The following is a 21,025-nucleotide window of genomic DNA, read 5'->3' on the forward strand; positions in this document are numbered from 1 at the left end:
GGACAATTCTCAGATGATGAAATTGAAACTATTTCCACTCATATGAAAGTGTTCCAAATCTCTACTGATCAGAGAAATCCAAATTAAGACAACTCTAAGATACCATACATATTTGTCAGAATAGCTAAGATGACAGGAACAAATAATGATGAATGTTGGAAGGGATGTGGGAAAACTGGGACACTGATACATTGTTGGTGGAGTTGTGAAAGAATCCAGCCATTCTGGAGAGCAATCTGGAATTATGCCCAAAAAGTTATCAAAATGTGCAGACTCTTTGATCCAGCATTGCTGTTATTGGGCTTATATCCCAAAGAAATACTAAAGAGGGGAAAGGGACCTGTATGTGCCAAAATGTTTGTGGCTGCTCTTTTTGTAGTGGCTAGAAACTGGAAGATGAATGGATGTCCATCAGTTGGAGAATGGTTGGGTAAATTATGGTATATGAAGGTTATGGAATATTATTGCTCTGTAAGAAATGACCAGCAGGAGGAATACAGAGAGGCCTGGAGAGACTTACATCAACTGATGCTGAGTGAAATGAGCAGAACTTATTATACACTTCAACAACAATACTATATGGGGATGTATTCTGATGGATTTCTTCAGCATAAAGATCCACCTCACTTCCAGTTGATCAATGATGGACAGAAACAACTACACCCAGAGAAGGAACACTGGGAAGTGAATGTAAACTGTTAGCATTACTGTCTGTCTACCCAGGTTACTTACACCTTCGGAATCCAATACTTAATGTGCAACAAGAAAATTAGATTTACACACATATATTGTATCTAGGTTATACTGTAAAATATGTAAAATTTATGGGATTGCCTGTCATCTAGGGGAGGGAGTAGAGGGAGGGAGGAGAAAATTTGGAAAAAATTTGGAAAAATGAATACAAGGAGTAATGTTATAAAAAGAAAAAGTTGATTCTAGTGATAGTATTAAATCTTATATGAATCCCTATAATTGGGTAATGGCTGTCAGATTTCGCAAATCTTGAATTATTCTTTGTCATGTCCTGACTGCCGTCCCTGGGAAGACATATCCCTAATTTAAATCTCGAATTCTAGGTTTTAGTGCCTAATAGTGATTGACCCATGAAGTACCAGTCTTTCTTAGGCCATAAGTTTGCTTCCTATTAAAAAAAAGCCACTGACTAAATGAAAGATAATTTTTCTGTGACCTCTGTGTTTGTGTGTTCAATGATCTCCTAATGGCCTTTTTCCTTTCCTTCTTGACTTACATTGACATTCCTAAAGCTAGTCTGATCATATCATTCCCCTCTTCAATAAATTCCATTGACTCCATAGTGCCTAATACAATTTCAACTGGCTTCATTCTGTTTTACCAAACATATTATACCTTACTTCCTTTATGTACTTTATAGTCTAGCTAAACTTGAATTCTTATTGTTCTTCACATATAGCATTCCATTTCCCATCCCCACATCTTTGCACAGTAGACAAGCTGTTTGCTGTGTCTACAATACATTCTCTACTCACTGAGACTGGTTCAGGAGCCAACCTTTTACATGAGATTTCTGATCTTCCCAGATTGTATTGGTGTTATATGTATTTGTATGTGTACATGTAGTTTCTTGAAAGTACATAATTTTATTGAGTGCAGTAACTGTTTTTTTTATAGTTTTGAATATCCCATGTTCACTATAGTGCTTGGCAAATAGGAGGTGATAAGTAAATGTTTGTTGGTTCATTGAGTGGCTTGCTTCTGATAGCACCTGTTTTTCTACTGAAAATTATTAATAAAGATCCAGAAAAATATTATTTCTCAAGCTGTAGATCCATTTTGCATGAAAATAACCTCATGCTTGTAAATGCCTCCAACTGTTGATTGGGTTTCCACTGGTTTTTATTCCCTTTTTTCTCCCTTTGCTTTCTATTTATTCTTTGCTTTCCTCTTGGAGTATTCCATTCTGTCAAGGAATACTTTTATCTTGTTTGATAACTGGAGAATAGAGAAATAGCACTCAGATTTTGTTTTGTTTTGTTTTTAACCTTTTCTAGTTGGAAGCCATACTACATTGACTGCATATATGTTCATTTATTTCCTGCCTTTAGAAACAAAACAAAACAAAACAAATATAATTTGTTCTAATTGCCAGAATTGCCAGAATAGTACCCTTTGCCCTCCATACCTGAGATATTTAGCTTGTTGTGAAAATCATGAAAATTACTTGAAAGATATTTTCACTACAGAATTATGGGAGCCCCTTTGTTCTATTCCTCCATCTTTCCTTGCTCAAACACTGGTCCCTCTACAGAGCACATGCCTGATTCTGCTTCTTTTCTATACTAACAGACTCCTTATGGCAGACTTTCAGAATTATATCCTATTATCTGATGGAAATTTTGTTCGGAGATTCTCCATTTATGTAATTAGCAGATTTTTGCTTCTACCATCATACCAACAGTATCTACAACCAAAAACCCTTTAAAAGATGGTCTTAAAATAATAATTAATTCCCAGGAGCTTCCCAGCTCTTTCTTCCTCTCAATACTAACTGCCTAGCTTCTTCACTTCAATTAGTACACCTTGGTCATTCAAGGCAGCAAATGCTTCGTGGTTTTCTTCTCCGAGTCATTTTCACATTTGGTGCTTCCTTTTTTCTAAAATCTGTTGACTATTCTAACTCCAGTTCGAATTTGGAAATCCTGTTAAAGTTTTGGCTAGTACATCACACACACACACACACACACACACACACACACACACACACACACTGAAGAGTCATAATATTAGCTAGTTCATTCTTTGCTTTCTCAAGTTTTGTTTGACATAATATGGGATGATTTTGGGAGAATACTAAAGATGAAACAGCTGAACTGTGAAGAAGTGTTGAGCCTCTGCCTGGAAAAGGTAAGAACTCCTCCTTCAGGAAACACAGATGGAGAAAGTGCTTGGAACTGGCACTGGGAAAAGATAGACTGCTCTCTGCTATTCTTCCCTGTCCCCAAGGCCCCCAAACCAGTTATGCCACAGCTGAAAAATACTGCTATAGAACTTTATGTAGTGAATACAGATGGTATGTAAAACTACTTCCTGGTAATGAATTGTAATGATGTAGAAATCAGAATGAAATGACAGAGCCAGAGCAGCAGTGTCTGTGTCTGGAAAACTGTCAAAGAGTAATTTAGGGGACAAAAAGATCAATGAATGCAGATGGCCTCTCTCTGGTTTTCTCATGCCTACAATGAAAAAAAAAAAAAAAAGAGATGCTTGCTAGTATGGAGGCATTCTCTAGTCTCAGGAATAGCCACAGCAAATAATTGATCTGACATAGTTTTCTTCCTTTTTTCCAGTTCATCAATTTAAAAAAAATTAAGAAAAATTAATCATAGCATGGCTAGGTTGGATGACTCACTTGAATCCTTTGTTCTGAGTTTGAAGCAGGGTTTTTTATTATTATTTTGCTTCAGGACTGTCTTTAAACTATCGAAATTGTAGCCTTTAAAGGGTCAAATCCCTTCTTTCCTATGTGGGTATGGACCTTTATTAAAAAACTATGCATATCTAAAGGATGTAATTAAGCTGAATGACAATGTATCAGGCTAACTGCAGTTTATAATTTGGAGTAGTTTAGAACTGCTGATAGGTCAATGAAGACTTCTTTTTTTGGGAATCATCAATCCTAAATCCAGAGATAGTAAAAGATAGGACATAAAAATGGATCTCAACTTTTTCCTAGACCATGAAGAAAAGTAAATTCTATTTTCTGCAACACTGCATATTGAATATCATGGATTTATTTTTAAAGCTCTTGCAAAACCCAGGAACAAATGCAAACCCAGTCTTGCAGTATGGATTCTATGCTGTCCATGGACAATAGGGCATTCTCTTATCTGTTGAACCCATGTATAAATGCACATCTAGGTATGTGTGCCCTTTTGAATTGTTGTCATAGAAAGATTTACTGCTGTTGAAACCTGAACATCCCTAATCTAAATTCTGAATTCTAGATTTCAGTGCCAATAGGAATTGACCTACGAAGTACCAATCTTTCTTAGGCCATAGATTTCTCAGGACATAGGTCCTATGTCCCACAGCACTCTGGTTATTTCCATAGAATCTTAGTACATTTTGAAGAATGGACATGCTAGCTAACTCTTAGAATAATGCAGAAAACTGTAGAACTGACCCCATCTTCTCAGTGGTTCCCTGTATATCTAAGTATAGAACTAAGTACTGACTGAACTAAGTGCAGAACTGATCAAATACTTTTAATATTCTTAATAATAAACTATTAGGCAAACTATTATTGCCAAACCTGTTTTGTAAGGAGTTTTCTTCAGATAATTTCTGTGTTGCCTTTTTCAAACTCTCCTGCAATATTCTCATTTTATTTCCCCGTTTTTCTTCTTTCTTTTAAGATCCTTTTTGAATTCTTTCAAAAGAGCCTTGTGAAATGGGGACCAACTCATATCACCCTTTGGGGATTCATCTGGAGATAATTTGCCTTTAGTGTCCTCAGAGTTTGAGGTCTTCTCTTTTCTTTCTCTATAAAAGCTATTTATGGTCAGAATTCTTTTTGCTTTTTTGTTCATTTTTTAAAAGTTGAGGGCTGCTCTTAGGGCAAAGGGGAGATTGCTTTTCACTGCCTTGTGCTGGTCCTACTGACTTTCTTCTTGAGTTAGATGGGTGTGGCCAAGAATCATTTTACTCTGGGGTTCAGAGGATCACTATTTGCCTTTTGTATTTACATTGGATGTCTCACAACTAATCTGCTGATCCATTGGCTTCTGAACCAAGAGAGTAGCCAATTCTGCTGTATTTTGGCCAAGAGTCTCCCAGTAGATTCTCCAGTGCTTGGAAGCCACACCACTCTGGGTCACTGCACTGCCTCCCCCTGTATCCAATTGAAACAAACCTTTTCTGAAATTCTTCCAAAATATCGTCTGCTGGAAATGTTTTACACTGCAAATATTTGTGCATTCTGTTATTCCAAAACCAGTTCAGAGGCTTGATCTGGTGTTGATCTGAGGGATACCAGGAAGCACTTAGATAAAGACCTGTCTATTCTCTGCCATCTTGGTTCCACCCTTTAATAGTTTGAATTGTTAGAGAAAATTATGGTTGTGAAATATCTTATAAAGGCAATTTCCTTTGATCTTTATAGAAACTCTGAGGCAAGCAGTGTAAGTGTTGTCCTCATTTGACAGTTGAAGAAAGTGAGCCTCAGAGAGGCAAAATGGTTTACTTGTAAATTGTAAAGATGACTTTGTACTTAGATTATATTGCTAAGTTTAATTTTCTTTCTTCAATTCCATGTGAATCTAATAATAATAACTCATGAAGTCCTTTCACACAGATGACTTTATGTGATGCTTCTAACAACTCTATGAAGTGGGTGGGACAAGTAATAGAATTGCCATTTTATGAATGATATATAAATAAACTATGGCCTAGAAAGCTTAAATGACTAACTCATGCTGACAGAGGAAGTAAAATTGGACTATGAAATCATGGGATTTGAGAGCTTATAAAGATCATTTAATTCAAATGATTTATTTTACAGATAAATAAACTGAGGCACAGAGTAGTGGAGTTTTTCTTCAAACTCTGGATTCTCAAAACTTAGTTTCTTTTTGTTGCATCATATTGTCTCATTAAGGAGTCAGAAAGGGGAGGGAAAAAAGCAGTCTGAACATGACTAATGGATGATTTCAAAAGATACACAGACTCTGTGAATCACAGAAATTTCATAGAATCATGGAATTTTAGTGGGAAAAGACCCCAAGCCACCTAATCCAATATAAGTGGTCATTTATCCTCTAATTAAAGAACTCACCTCATTGTGAGACAATTCTTTCCATCTATGGACAACCTTAATTGTTCTTTATTGTTGTTTCCCCACTTTAAGTCTGTTGAAGTCAGCCTTTGCATTTTACATTCATTGTTTTTCCTTTTTCCCATTCAGGTGAAACACAATAAATCTAATCATCCTTTCACATGAAAGCTTTTTGAAGTCTTGAAAACCACTATTGGGCTTCCCTCTCTTGGATTGTTTTTTCTCCTTGGAGACCTTCAACTTATCCTTGATAGTTTCCAGTTTCCTCTATGACCTGGTTGATTTCCTCTTGATGAATGCAAATGTTCTTCCTAGAACTGAATGTTCAGCCCAGAACTGAAAATGGTACTCAAGATATGGTGTGGGTAGGACAGGATACGTTGGGACTTGCAAAGGTCTGGTCTAGCTCCTCAACATGATAAGCAAAAGTCCTTGCCCCACGTGTGGACGCCAAATGTAAAATTCTGAGCGTCTCTCAGTTGTAATCCTTCTCTGGGAGGAGGTTTCTTTTCTGTATAATCTTTTCCTCTATGAGTAGGTTTCTTGGGAGGCTTCTGGAGCCTCCAGCCAGCCTCTTCTTCTTCCTGAATCCTGGCTCTGAATCTCCTCCAGCTCTTGTCCTTCCCCAGTCCAGACTGCTCTCCAGGCTCACTGTTGCCTCTTTTTATCCTCCCAGAGAATGGGCGTGGGATAATGCAAGGGCTTCTGGGAAGAAGTACTCCAACCAATGAGCTTGCTCCTCTTAGAATCTGAGCCAGAGAACTGTCAAGTCAACCTGAGTTCTCACCTTGTAATTGTCCAGACAACCTGAATTCTCACCTTGGCATTGTCCAGACAACCTCAGTTCTCACCTAATAATCCTAAAAGGGACTCATTCCTTACTCTTGGCACTATGCCTTCATTCTTGTGGTTACTAACTTTTGGGGATGGGGCTGCTTTGTCAATCTATTGACTCACATTGATGCAAAGTACAGTGGAAAGTACAACAAGTGTGGAGGCAGAAGACCTGGATTCAATTCTGGCCTCAAAATCTTTTTTTCTGTGAAACTTTTTTTTTTTTTATTATAGCTTTTTATTTATATATGCATGGGTAATTTTTCAGCATTGACAATTGCAAAACCTTTTGTTTCAATTTTTCCCCTCCGGTACCTCCAGTAAGAACCTAATATCTCATTATCTCATTGGCACTTAGTAAGAACCTAACATCTCCACTCTCTTCCCCAGATGGCAGGTAGACCAATACATGTTAAACATGTTAAAATATATGTTAAATATAATATATGTATACATGTCCATATAGTTATGCTGCACAAGAAGAACTGGACTTTTGAAATCTTGTATAATTAACCTGTGAAAGAAATCAAAAATGCAGGTGGACAAAAATAGAGGGTTTGGGAATTCTGTGAAGTGGTTCATACTCATCTCCCAGAGTTCTTTTACTGGGTGTAGCTAGTTTAGTTTATTACTGCTCTCTTGGAACTGATTTGGTTCATCTCATTGTTGAAGAGGGCCACGTCCATCCATCAACATTGATCATCATATAGTACTGTTGAAATATACAATGATCTCCTGGTCCTGCTCATTTCACTTAGCATCAGTTCATGTAAGTCTCTCCAGACCTTTCTGAAATCATCCTGCTGGTCATTTCTTACAGAACAATAATATTCCATAACCTTCATACACCATAATTTATTCAGCCATTCTCCAATTGATGGACATGCACTCAGTTTCCAGTTTCTGGCCACTACAAAGAGGGCTGCCACAAACATTCTTGCACATACAGGTCCCTTTCTGTGAAACTTTCTTACCCTTCCTGAATCTGTTTCCTTCTCTGAAAGATTAGATTAGGTGATAACTGAGACTCTTTTTGATTATAGATTTATGATCTAGTCCACTAAAATTCTTAGCTTTCTTTTATATGTATATGAATCTCCCATCCTTCTTTGTTCATTTCTTGTTTTATTTTTAAACTTGTTCATTAAAGTTCATTACGCCCAAACTAAAGTCTAAATCTCTTCCTTTTATATAGCCTCATATTATATTCGTTCTTTTGAGATACTTTTAGATCTTGATTTTTTGATGTAGTACATTTATTTCTCTTTTCTAGCTTTGTGCCACCTGCAAGCACCATATAATCAGTTCCATCCTTGGTGATTGATAATATTTGATCTGAATAGGGCCAGAACCAGGGAATCCTCAAAAAATCACCTTCCAAGCTCATGTTTCTCCATTAATGATAAATCATAGGGGCAACCGGGTGGTGCAATAGACAGAGCACCCACCCTGAAGTCAGAAGAACTGAGTTCTAGTCTCAGACATTTAACACTATAAAGCTATAAAGCTGTGTGACCTTGGGCAAGTCACTTGACCTCAATTGCTTCAGCAAAAAAAAAAAAAAAGAAAGAAAAAAAAGATAAATCCTATTGGTCTATTGATCATTCAGGGTGTCTCCAAATGTATAAGTGGATTTGCCCATTATTTTATGTTTTTGGTCATTTAATCAGTTTAGAGTCTACTTCCCCCCATTCTTCCTGTTGACTTCCCCAACTTCCTCTAAGCCTATCTAAAATCCCATCTTCTGCAGGAAACCTTCCCTAATCTCTTTTAATTTCAGTATCTTTCTTCTATTAATAGTTTGCTTATTACCTCCCTCTGGAGCTAAACTATTGGCTCAGTAGATAGAGGCAGAAAGTTCAAATCAGGCTTCAGATACTAATTACCTATGTGACCCAGGCCAAATCATTTAACCTCTGCCTTAATCCACTGAAGAAGGAAATGGCAAACTACTCTAGTATCTTTGCCAAGAAATCCCACATATATGTATATCTATGTGTGCTTTTTCTTCCATTAGATTGTAAGTTCCTTAAAGGCAGGGATTTTTATATGTTTAGCAAACAGCACAGTATCTAGCACACAGGAAGCATTTAATAAATATTTATTGATTGATCATCTAAATCACATCTCCATCTTTTTCACATGTCAGATTCTGCCAAATATCTCGCTGAATGTGATGTGAGATAAAGAATAAGACTAAGTTCCTTAAAATTGTCTCTTAGCCACCCTTCTCTACTCATTTTTTCCATGGTGTCAGAAAAGTCAAGGCTAGAGAAGAATTTTTATCTCATTAATGTAGTACATTTCTAGTATGTAGCTATGCCAGGACACCTGGGAATTGGTGATTTACAATTCTGTAATAGATACAGACACAGGAGCTTTCCAAAATCATGATTCAAATTAGAAAAATAGTGTATTCCTGGTCATTTTAAAAAACGTTGAATTATGTCCAGGATTTAAAATATCCCCACATTGTTTCCTAGCAATTTCATTTATCTCTGATTGTGTTGTATGATTCAAAGAGATTCTGAATTTCCCTCACAAGGAGAGCCCTCATATATCTTTGCCAAGGTAAAGCTTATTTTTATCCTTATTTTCTCTAAAGTTAATAATAGTATTTTATAATAGTGTTTTTCATTGATTTACTTGACTATAAAGGAATCTCAGGTATCTGCAATCCTTGAGAAATAAACTTCTGGATAGTTGAGTTTTTTAGATAGAGGTTTCCAAACTCTTGAAATTCCATTTATTTTTTCATTTAATCATTTTTGATAAGAATAATATCTATGTTCCATCTGTGTCATATATATATATATATATATATATATATATATATATATATATATATATATATATATATATATATATATGTTGAACATAACAGGGTTAAGAACAGTTTTGGGTTACCTCATTAAAGTCACCTTTCCTAAAATGTTTTATACATGTTTTCTGCCTTCTGTTGAATATACTGTAATTTAACATAATTTAATCATTCATTTGTGAATAAGGATCGTCATTATGAATTCAACTATTGTTCTATGCATGCCTTTACAGGATGGCTTTAAGATTTATTGAAGGGAATATTTGCCTGTGTGTTAAATGACTCTGGGATTTCTGTGATTTGGAGGTTCTCATGCCTGCTTTTTATATTCTCTATATCTTCTATCACTGTTAGTTCTTATCTCCAGTCAGTTTGCTTGTAACTTGCTCACTTCCTCTACTTCATCACCAGTAAATCCATCATCATGCGGATTGTATCATATTTGGTCCTTGTACCTCAGGATAACTTCAACTCCCTCTACTCTTTTAATTAGAGGTCTGGAAGGTAAAGCAAAAATGCTTCCCCCCCAAAAAAACCTTTGAAGCCAGCCTGCTCTTCATTTCCACCTGTTACATTCTTTGTATTTGACTCTACCATCATCTTGCCCCATTTTCAGCTTTCTTTTCTTATCATATAGATTGTAAGATTCTTGGGGTAGATGGTCTTTCTTTTACTTATTTGTATTCCCAGCACTTAGAGTAAAGTCTGGGACATAATAGGTTGCATTGAACTATATTCCATATCAATTAGGTGATAACTCTCTATTCGTTGATAGAATATTTCTCCTTCTCAATGACTTGGTATTTGTCTGCCTCATTTGAGACTTGCTAAGCTTTGAGATTGGACAAAGAAATATAAAAAACTGGTAGAAATTGCTCAAGTGCTACCATTTTGGATCTGTATTTTCCTTCATTTATTTAGTCTTTTACTTTATGCTCATTATAGTAGTTCTTGATCTGTGGAGTTTTTCTGATATGCCACAGGATAAAAAAAGAAATGACTGAAATTTATAAAGGACCCTAAGTTGTTCCATTGTGCTTGAAAAAAAGCCTGAGATGACCTTATCTCATCATTTTCTGTATTGTTTATTGTTCCATGTTCCATGTAGCAAATAGTACCTGGGATTTTCAACATTCTAATATTCTTTATCTATTCATTAAGTAGTAATGTATAAGGCTTCCTATCAAGGATATTAAGTGGGGGTTTTTGTGCACTTCGTTGTGTCTTCCTTTGTCAAGAAGCAATCTGTTAACTCCTGCCTGTGCCATTCATGAAACTTGTACTAGTAATGAGGCACATTTCAGTCACCCTAGGAAGGTTTTTGGTATTTGCACAAAGAGGGATAAAACTAACGAAGGGTAGGATTCATTTGGAGGGAAAAGCAGTCAGGGAAAGGATACCAAGAATAAAAACCTTTTTTTCAGTTCATTTTATATCTTTGTACCTTTCCTAGCAAAACCAGCTGAATATACCTGAATTGTCCCACTGCTCAAAAAAATTTTTTTTTCCTGCCTTTGCCCTGGCAGTGTGCTAGAAGAGACTGGTACCTCCCAGTGGCATATTCTGTTTCCTTTGAACAGTACAGGAGTCCAGTCCTTGTTTCTATCATGTCTGTACTCTTTGCTAGGAAGGACTGGCTGTGTGCTGATAACAGAGATTTGACACTGGGGAGGAAAGAAGAGCAATAAAAGAAGTCAGGAATGGAAATGTGTGAATATTAATGGATAAGACAGAAAAAGTCACAAAGGAAAAAAAGAAAGTAGAAAGACACCTTTTTGGTCTCCCTCTTCCCCTTCCTCCTCCTTAGGGAGAGAGAGTAGGAAGAAAGAGGGAAAGAATAAGGTAGTTTTTTGGTATTTTTTTTAAAGTATGCAGGTTAGAAGAAGGAGAAAAAGGTGGTGAATTGGAACATAAGGGAGGAGGTAAATGAGTTAGAGACCACAAGAGTAAGGGAGGGGGACAGGAAAAAGGGTAAAAAAAGCATTTTGTATAAAAGGAAGAACAGATGGGTGTAAAGAGGGCTCCACATCCTTTGGTTGTCTTGGGAAATCTTCAATTGCATCCTATGTTACACCTGCCAAATAGCTGGTATGTCTTACCGAACATATTTTTCTGACTTTTGTATTAACTTTAATGGGATTCTCTTTCTGATTCCTGAATGACTGGTTGCAGTTTCACTGACACTTTGTGAGATCAAAAAAAAAAAAAAAAGCAAGTGCCAGGCCTTGGCTCTGTCCTGTGTGCCCCTTTGCAATGTTCTCTAAACTTCTGAACTTGTGCCATCTTCATTTGATGTTTGCCAGTCCTCTTTGCCAATAGGGCGGGTTAGTTGAAAGGGAAAAAATAGTCCTAAGACTTGTCATATTTATAGCAAATACATGAGAGAGTGTTGAACAGATAGAAGTATACCAATTACTTTTTAAAGAGAAATGCCCTTTTTGTAGGCAAACTTCTTAGCTATTATGTAAGGAATGCAAATGATGATTTCTAAGAAAGAAATCATCAAGAATAATAAAATTAACAATGGGATTTATAAGCAAATGTCTTCCAGTAAAGCTTTTTAACCTCTTTCAGCTTCAATTTCATCCTCTATATAATATGCTCGTGTTAACTTCTTGCAGAGTTGTGATATGGAAATTACTTTGTAAACCACAATAGATTTTTTAGCCATGGTTATTAAAATATACTAGTTCATTGTAGTTATTGTTATGGGAAAGAATGATTGGCGTTAATAACTAAGACTTTTTACTCAAGACATAGATTGTAGACCCTTCATAAACTTTGATGCTTTCTGGATATGGTCTCCAAATGCTCTCTACTCTACCTTTTGGGATTCTTAGTGTTTCCTTAAATTGCTGGGTTACCACTGACTATCAGCCAGTAATGTTCTTAAAGTTTCTGGTGACCTCTGATTTGAGAAACAAAAAGTAAGAAATGGAGTTGTGATATCATTGATTTAGGGAACATCCAGATGAACAAATACTATCTACTAACCATATGTATTGGAGAAATGGTTTAAAGGTATCAGAAGTGGTAATATGGAGTAGAAATATAGAATACTTTTGAGAGAACATAATTGTAAATGAATATTAAATTTGATTCATGACATGGAGCAACCATGATATAAACACCTATAACAGAAAACAGAAATTTACTATTTCATTACTTGAGTAGCACACAGGCTCAAACCAACCCAAACTAAGCAAGGCAGAGTCATAGATGATTTGAACATTTTCCCCAAAAGGGGGAACACGATTTTTAAAGTCTCTGGGAGCAGGAGGAAACAAAGGTGGGATCTAGGAAGTAAAAAGGATGTGTATTGAGATGTTGAGACTGTCTTAAAGATGAGTTTCCACCAAGGCTGACTCAAATATGCTAAGCAAGATAGAGAAAACTTGAGTTCCCATCATGGTTGACTAAAGGAACAGGATGGTCTGTTTTATCATTCCTAAGAATAAGCTGGTCCAGCCAACAAGATGATGCAGAGTTCCCATCACTGGTATGTTCTACATACATACATGTACTCTGTAATTGAGTGTTAGACTAGAGTTACCTAGAACACTGAGATGTTGTGTCCAAAGTTACGTAGTCACTATGTATTGGAGGTAGGGTCCAAACTCATGCCTTCCTGCATTTTAAGCTGATTCTGAGATACTAATGATTATTAAAACTTTGAGGCAATACTTTCTAGTCCTTAGAATACATTCACTGAAAATTTCAGAAAATTTAATCCTGAAAGTCTTAGAAAGCTTTAACTTATCTTCTCTACACTTAGGTAATGGGGACATTCATTGCTTTTGAGAAGCATCAGAATCGAGAAAAAGTAATCCTTGTGCTTGAGAGTTATTTTAGATGTAAATCTTAATGAATCTCACAGCACAACTTAATTTGAATTCCTGTCCAATTTGGGGAGGGGGAGAGGAGAGAACTGGGACCGTGCTATTTAGTGTAGCAGCTACCAATGAAGAGATATATTATTCTTGGGAAGTTTTTAAAAATGATATACTGTATTTATGTTAGGACTTTCACTCTTAGTGACTGCTAGAATGTTAATATCTTTCAGATAAATTCTTTCAAAAGTGATAAGTAGGAATTACTGTAAATAAAAAAGGGCAATACCCAATCCCCAGTCAGTCAAAAACATTTATTAAATGTTGTGTTTTTTGCTAAGCTTTATGTAAAGCAATGTGAATATAAATACAAGCAAAAAGATAGTTCTTGCCCACAAGAAACTTACTTCTAAAGTAAAAGATAATACATTAAAGGCAGCTGAAAAAGGATAAAAGAAGAGAGAGAAAAAAGGCACAATGGTGAACTGTGAGAAAGTACAGACTAGTGAGAAATGAGGAGATGGTTGAGTTGGTTACTTCCTTTACATGGAGATTCTGGGAGAAGTAATACTATCAGAAGATGCGGCCAAGAAGGAAAGGACACTTTGGACATACGAATTCCAGGACCAAGTTAAGTATCTGTGATGAAGAATGTTCTGGATTATGGTGGAGACCCAGTGGGAAATGAATCTATAAATTCAATCTTTGACATGTTTACAGAGTTTTCTTTGAATGAAATATTCGAAGACTATTTAAACTTTGTATTACTTCTATTTTGCAGGTCATTGGCCATCAATTTGATATCTTTAAGTTATATGCTTCACTGAGTCTGGAAAGAAGAGTCAGTAGCCAGGTAAGTGTAAAGTATATATACACATACACACACACACAAAAACACATCCCCTCTCTCTCTCTCTGTCTCTCTCTGTCTCTCTGTCTCTCTCTCTGTCTCTCTCTCTCTCTCTGTCTCTCTCTCTCTCTCTCTCTCTGTCTCTCTCTCTCTCTCTCTGTCTCTCTGTCTCTCTCTGTCTCTCTCTCTCTTTTTCTCTCTTTCTTTCTCTTTTTTCTCTCTTTCTTTCTCCCTCTTCTCTTCTCTCTTTTTTTTCTTTCCTTAGCACCGACATCTACAAAGGCAGATTTTCAGTCTTAGGGACTTGACAATTCTGGCAATCATTTCACTACCACCCTTTTATAACATGTTTTGAAACCTACCATGACAGAATTAGTCCAAATCATGGATGAAGGTGGATATATAGTAAAATATCTCCATCAGTCACTTGTCAGCAAATATTTATCAACTGCCCAGTCATGTGAAATCTTGGAATTGTTAGATCTGAAGTTATCTCATTCAACTAGACTCCTTACCCTAGTATTTTACATCTGAAGATACTTTTTGTACCCTTTCTTGGGTCAAGAAAGATTAAGTAGATTAAATGACTAATTTTAGATCACACAGAGCAAATATACAGCAGCTGAGAATAGAAGAACCTTAGGTCACCAGAGTTCCCTTCTAATTATTCTCTTTCTGTCATATCATGTTGCCCCAAACTGATGGCAGCATCAGTGTATTGTCTGGGAGGAGACAGGGGATCTGGGCTCTTTCTTGATGGGCACAGAGTGTCCAGGATAAAGCTGTCAGTGTTTGTTGACTTAATATTGGGCTGGGTGTATCCATCTGTTCAATATTTACTCCGAGTATGAATAGTGCAGTGTCTACTTCATTTAAAAGTCCTTTCTGTTGTGTGTGTCCCTTTGTCTCATGCAGCTGTTCTAAATTCTCCTTGCATTTCTCCCCTAACATACATTTATGCCCCATAGCTCTGATCTTCTCAGGAAATTCAGACAGATCATCAGGTTTAATTTTCTATTAACCCTTATTGTCGGGGTTCACCTCCCAGTTATCTTCTTGAAGGATTAAATAATCCCTGTTTGGTCAGTCTCCTTTTGGGATATAAAACCATTATCCTATTTATTATCTCTGTTGTATTGAAACAGGGCTTGGCAACCTGTAGGCAACTAACCCATGGGCTAAAACTGGCTAAATAAATAATGTCAGAGAAATCTCTTATTTTTCTTTTCTTTTTTAAAAAATAATTTTTATTTTTTATAATTACATGGGAAGATGATTTTTAACATTCATTTAAAAATTTTTGAGGTACAAATTTTCTTCTTTCATCTCCCCCCTTCTCTAAGAGAGTAAGCAATTTGATGTAGGTTACATATGTGCAATCATGTAAACTATATTCCCATATTAGTCATATTGTGAAAGAAACAGACTAAAAGAAAAAACACATACATAAAAGTAAAATATAGTAAGCTTCAGTATGCATTTAGATTCCATCAGTTCTTTCTCTGGATGTGGATAACATTTTTCATTATGAGTCCTTTGGAATCATCTTGGATCATTGTGCTGCTGAAAATAGCTAAGTCATTCACAGTGGATCATTATACAGTATTACTGTTACTGTGTACAAGGTTCTCCTTGTTCTTCTTGCTTCATATTGCATTAGTTCTTATAAATTTTTCTAGTTTTTTTCCGAAATTAATCTGCTTGTCTTTTCTTATAGCATAATAATATATTCCATTACCATCCTATACCACAACTTATCCAGCCATTCCCCAATTGATGGGCATCCCCTCAATTTACAATTCTTTGTTATCACAAAAAGAGCTGCTCTAAATATTTTTTGTATATGTATATCCTTTCCCTCCCATTTAAAAAACATTTCTTTGGGATACAGGGCTAGTAGTAGTATTGCTGAATCAAAGGGTGTGCAGTTTTATGGCCCTTTGGAAGTAGTTTCAAATTGCTCTCCAGAATGGTTAGATTGGTTCACAAATTCATCAAAAAGGCATTAGTGTTACTTTCTTCCCCTCCGCATCTCCTTCAACATTTATCTTTCCCTTTTCTGCCATATACCTCAGAATTGTTTTGATTTGAATTTTTCTAGTCAATAGTCATTTAGAACATTTTCCCATCTGACTTTAGCTTTGATTTCTTCATCTGAAAACTGCTTATTCATATCCTTTGACCATTTAAGAGAGATTCCTTAAATTATATGAGATTCCCTCCTATATTTTTTGGGGGGGAGGGTGGTAGCAAAAAATAGAAATTAAGTGAGTATCTATCAATTAACTAAACAAACTGTGATACATTAACATAATGTGGGTCTTCTGACCAGGTATTCACTCGGGAACCAACAAGTCAGGCCATCAAGTCAGGGCATTATGTGAGTAGGTATAATAAAAGCTTTTAAGATTACACGTGGCTGTTCTTGAGTGCGCTACGGGTTATTAAGCTATAGATTCAAGAAATCATGGCCAGAGGCCTTTGAAGGCCTCAGAGGAGGCGAGCCGGGTACAGTTGACACTGCAAAGGTCAATGGTCAAAGGTTCTCTGTTGGGCCTAGGGCAGACTAGTAATTGTAACTGCCAGGAGGCCACGTTAAGCTGTATGATACAAAGAAGGTGCTCATCTCTATTGGAAGAGGGAATGCCCTCACCTGGGAGTCACCTACAGCAATAAAAAATGACAAATGTGAGGAATTTGAAGAAACCTTGACAGACATATAGAACTGAAGCAGTATTAGGAAAACAATGTCCAAGATGGATGTAATAATGTAAATAAAAAGAACAAGAAAATGAAACTGAATAAGGAATAAAGTGACCAATGGGGAGTCCTTAAGAAGAGATAAGACATTGTACTTTCTTCCTTTCAATGGAAATGTAAGATACTGTGGGTGTGGAATCTTATTCCTGCTGTCAGATAAAATTGATGTGTTTGTTTTTTTTTGCTGATTGAAAAAAATCTATATATGAAGGGGAGGCTCACTGAATGGGGGAAAGTAGGCCTATACTGAAAAATGAATGTGAAATAAAGACAAAAGAGTAATAAAACTTATCTTCCTCCAAAAATAGCCATTCCTATCATTCTGTACATAGATTTACACAAAGATTCCTGTCAATGATAGCTATTTAAATTAAGTTTTATGATTTGCTGTTTTTGCAATCCTGTCCCTGAACTTTTTATTTCAAAGCCAGGAAGAGATGCCAACAGGTATTGTGAATAGATGAAACAATTGGCATGTGTCCAATGCTTCTCATTGCTCTTAAACTTCTGGAGCCCCTGTGACCCTCTTCTTGTAGGCAGGATCAGACATTTCTCTGAAAGCAGAGTAGGGCAAGAGGATAGGAAGTGGGCAGAGTCATAAATCTCAGTCGTGAACCAGGGCTAGGATTAGTTCAGTTGAGGGATTTAGAACATTCTTGAGCCAAGTAGTTTGTATTGTTTCTTCTCTAGCATCACAGATTCAAGCCTAGAAGAGAGCTCCCCTAAAGAATTCATTCTCTTTTGTCTAAACTCTTTTAAACTGATCCCCCTTAACTTGTCTCTTTTCCCTTCTAATTGATGTACTATATTTTTTTTCATAATGTATTAATCAAGATCATTGTTGATTTTTTAAACCAATAATTTATTTTTAACATTTATTTTAAAAAATCATACTTCCAAATTCTGTACCTCCTCCTACCCATGGTGAAGGTAAGAAATATGATATATGAAAGTTTTTAAATCTTGAAGGGCTATATAAATGATATTCCTGTCATCACCATCACCACCACCATCATCATTAAAATAATATTGCATTATGAATACAGAACTCATCCAAAAACCAATTAGGAAGATTTAGATTTAAGTTCCATCTATAATGTCTACTGAATGGTACCTATGATGACCCTGGGCTATCCTTAACCTGTTAGAGCTCTAGGTATGTTTTTCAAGCTGTATGATACAAAGAAGGTGCTCATCTCTATTGGGAGAGGGAATGCCCTCACCTGGGAGTCACCTACAGCAATAAAATCACATGTACAATAACCTTGTATCTTTTTCTTTTCAATGGAAATATAGAGTTTTTGGTTGTGAACTATTGGGTCTCCTTTCAGATATAATTATTGTGTTTGCTATTTTTTGCTGATTAAAAAAAAAGTCTTTGAAGGGAAGACTCACTGAATAGAAGAGAGATTATATTAAAAAAATGGGTTTGATGGCCCTACGCATCTCTATTATTAGTTATATTTAGTTTATTGCATTTCCTTGTTCAAAAGCTTCCATAGATTCCTCCTTTGCTTTCTGAATATGATCTATACTCCCAACACATTCAGTACCTTCCCAGATTCTGTGCTTTTGGTCACAACATGTCATACTTCTGAAATGTCCTACCCTCATCTTTCTATTGAAATTCTACTCTATCTTCAAGACACAGGTCAAATGCTCTGTCTTCTGGGAAGTCCTCTGGGTACTTCCAGTAGAAGTTGATGGCTTGCTCTGAACTAACCCTTTGCTAGCTTTATAAATATATATATATATATATATATATATATATATATATATATATATATATATATATATATATATATATATATATATATATATGAAAAATATATATATGTGAATAAAATGTAAATATCCCATATATATATATATATTTACATTTTATTCATTTGTACATAGTTATTAAGTAGCAAGGATAAAGCTTCCTGACCAGAGTTTTAAGTCTTATCTCCCCAACTAAATCATTAGATCTTTGGGGATAAGCACTTCTATCACTTATCATCTCACTTCATCCCCTTGCCAGGGGATAATGAAATATAGGGGAAAGTATTCTGGACTTGGATTCAGCAGAGGCAGGGGTTTGGCTCCCGTTTTTAACACTTAGTCACTTAACTTCTCAGAGTCTAAGTTTCCTGATCTTTGAAATAAGGATAGTGAAAACACAACTTTGCCAACCTCAGGGTTGTTTTGAAAAAAGAGCTTTTCAAATCTTAAATAGCTTTGTCAACATGGATTATTGTTATTATAGCAGTCATATCTGACTTAATTTGGGTGTGATTACATCTTCTCTTTTGTTACATGGAAATAACAGTAGCACCAAATTCACAGGATAGTTGTGAGGCTCAGATGAAATAACATGGAAAGTATTTTACAAACTTTGATGTGCTACAGAAGTGCTAACTTATCCTTATTTGTAGTAATAGTAATTGTAGAAACAGCAGCAGCAGTAGAAATAGTAGTGATAATAGTAGCAGTAGAAGTAGTAGGAGTTAATGGTAAGTAATAATAGTAAATAGTGATAGTGGATGTGGTGGTGGTGGTAGTAGTAGTAGTAGTAGTAGTAGTAGTAGTAGTAGTAGTAGTAGTAGTAGTAGTAGTAGCAGCAGTAGTTGTAGTAGCAGTAGTAGTAATAGTAGTGATAGTGGTAGTAGTGGTGGTGCTGGTGATGATTGTAGGCTAGCTGGATCAAAGGATATGCAATTTAGTGACTTTTGGGGCAAAGTTCCAAATAATTTTCCATAACTGGTCAAAGATAGATTAATTCTTGCTGATTACTGGCTTTGATGTGGTCTATCTATCTAAGCCTATCTGGTGAGGTCTAGCCTATCTAAGCCATCCTTCCTTGAATAGCATCTTGTAAATGTGAGCTAACTGGTCCCCCAGAAAGAAAATGTATAGTGCTCATGGATTTATTTAACACACCCCTCTGGGTGTAAGCCACTTTCTTGTTAACCTTCTCTGCTGGCACTGCACATTAAACTTAAAATATAAATGCTGTATCCATCAGTACATCAAGATTTCCTTCCAGCTAATTCAATACCATTTAAATCATACTTAGCTAGGGCATTCTTTCTCCCCAACTGTATCACATTGCACTTATTAAATTTCACATTCTCTTTCCCAGCTATAATCTATAAAAGTGATCCTGAAAAAGATCTATTCCATTTGTGTCTTCTTCCCCATCCTTTTGCCTTCTTTGGACAGAATTATTTGAATTTATCTTGGGAGTTTGGGAGTTGATAAAAATATTGGAGTACTTGTCTCATAATAAAGCCCTGAGAGATCTACTAGTTATGGATGTTTATTTGAAAGAAAGATTATTTCTGGCACATAACACTTAGGCTGTTGTCATTTCCAAATAAGAATTTATTTTCTTACCAGAGAAAAAAGGTAGTTCTTACAGAGAACAAGAAATATGTTTTATCCAAGTGTGTAAACTACTATCTGGAAGTAAGGTGGGTATCTTTGGAAATTATGCTAAGTCTTTTAGAAAGCTGAGATATCTTTTAGTGGAGGTACTCCCAAGCTGGAATCTTGACCATAAACTTGACAAGTTGAAGGTCATGGTAAGATGCCATTTTAATAAAAGAGATATTCTGGAACTTGGAAATCACTGGAATATTCTGGCATGAGGGGATTGGATGATCTCCAGGTTCCTCTCTAGCTTTACTTCCTATGATTGTAGGATTATAAGCCCCAGGTTCATAGCAATGGGATAATATCAAACTTGACAATAAGGGATTTTAATAATATTTAGTAATTACAATAGCTAGCACTTATATAACATGTTAAGGTTTATGAAGCACTTTTCCAAGCATCTCACTTGATCTTTACAACAACTCTAGAAGGTAGATACTAACATTATCTTCATTTTATAAGCAAAGACACTGAGACAGACACAAGTGCTTTGCCCAGGCTCACTCAGCTAGTATACATCCGAGGCTGGCGGTACAGTGAATAAAGCATCAGGTTTGAAATTAGGAAGACTCGTTTTCATGAGATCAAATTTATCCTGAGACATTTATTAGCTGTGTGACCTTGGATAAATAAATCACTTAACCCAGTTTGCCTCAGTTTGCTCAGATGAAAATGAAAATGACACACAACTCCAGTCAGTA

General features: G+C 35.9%; 2 protein-coding genes across 2 annotated transcripts in view; both read left to right on the plus strand.

The window, feature by feature from the left end:
- The window catches only part of LOC141561889 (uncharacterized), a 242,897-nt gene that overhangs the window by 112,644 nt on the left and 109,228 nt on the right, over positions 1–21,025 (plus strand). Inside the window, exon 4 of the mRNA XM_074301972.1 lies at positions 14,079–14,150. Within this exon, the coding sequence (XP_074158073.1) occupies positions 14,079–14,150 (72 nt within the window). The remainder of the gene's footprint in view (positions 1–14,078; positions 14,151–21,025) is intronic.
- Positions 1–21,025, plus strand: part of LOC141560630 (endogenous retrovirus group K member 6 Gag polyprotein-like) — a 134,830-nt gene that overhangs the window by 52,332 nt on the left and 61,473 nt on the right. The window lies entirely within an intron of this gene.

The sequence above is a fragment of the Sminthopsis crassicaudata genome, chromosome 3 (assembly GCF_048593235.1).
Source record: "Sminthopsis crassicaudata isolate SCR6 chromosome 3, ASM4859323v1, whole genome shotgun sequence".
Lineage (NCBI taxonomy): Eukaryota > Metazoa > Chordata > Mammalia > Dasyuromorphia > Dasyuridae > Sminthopsis > Sminthopsis crassicaudata.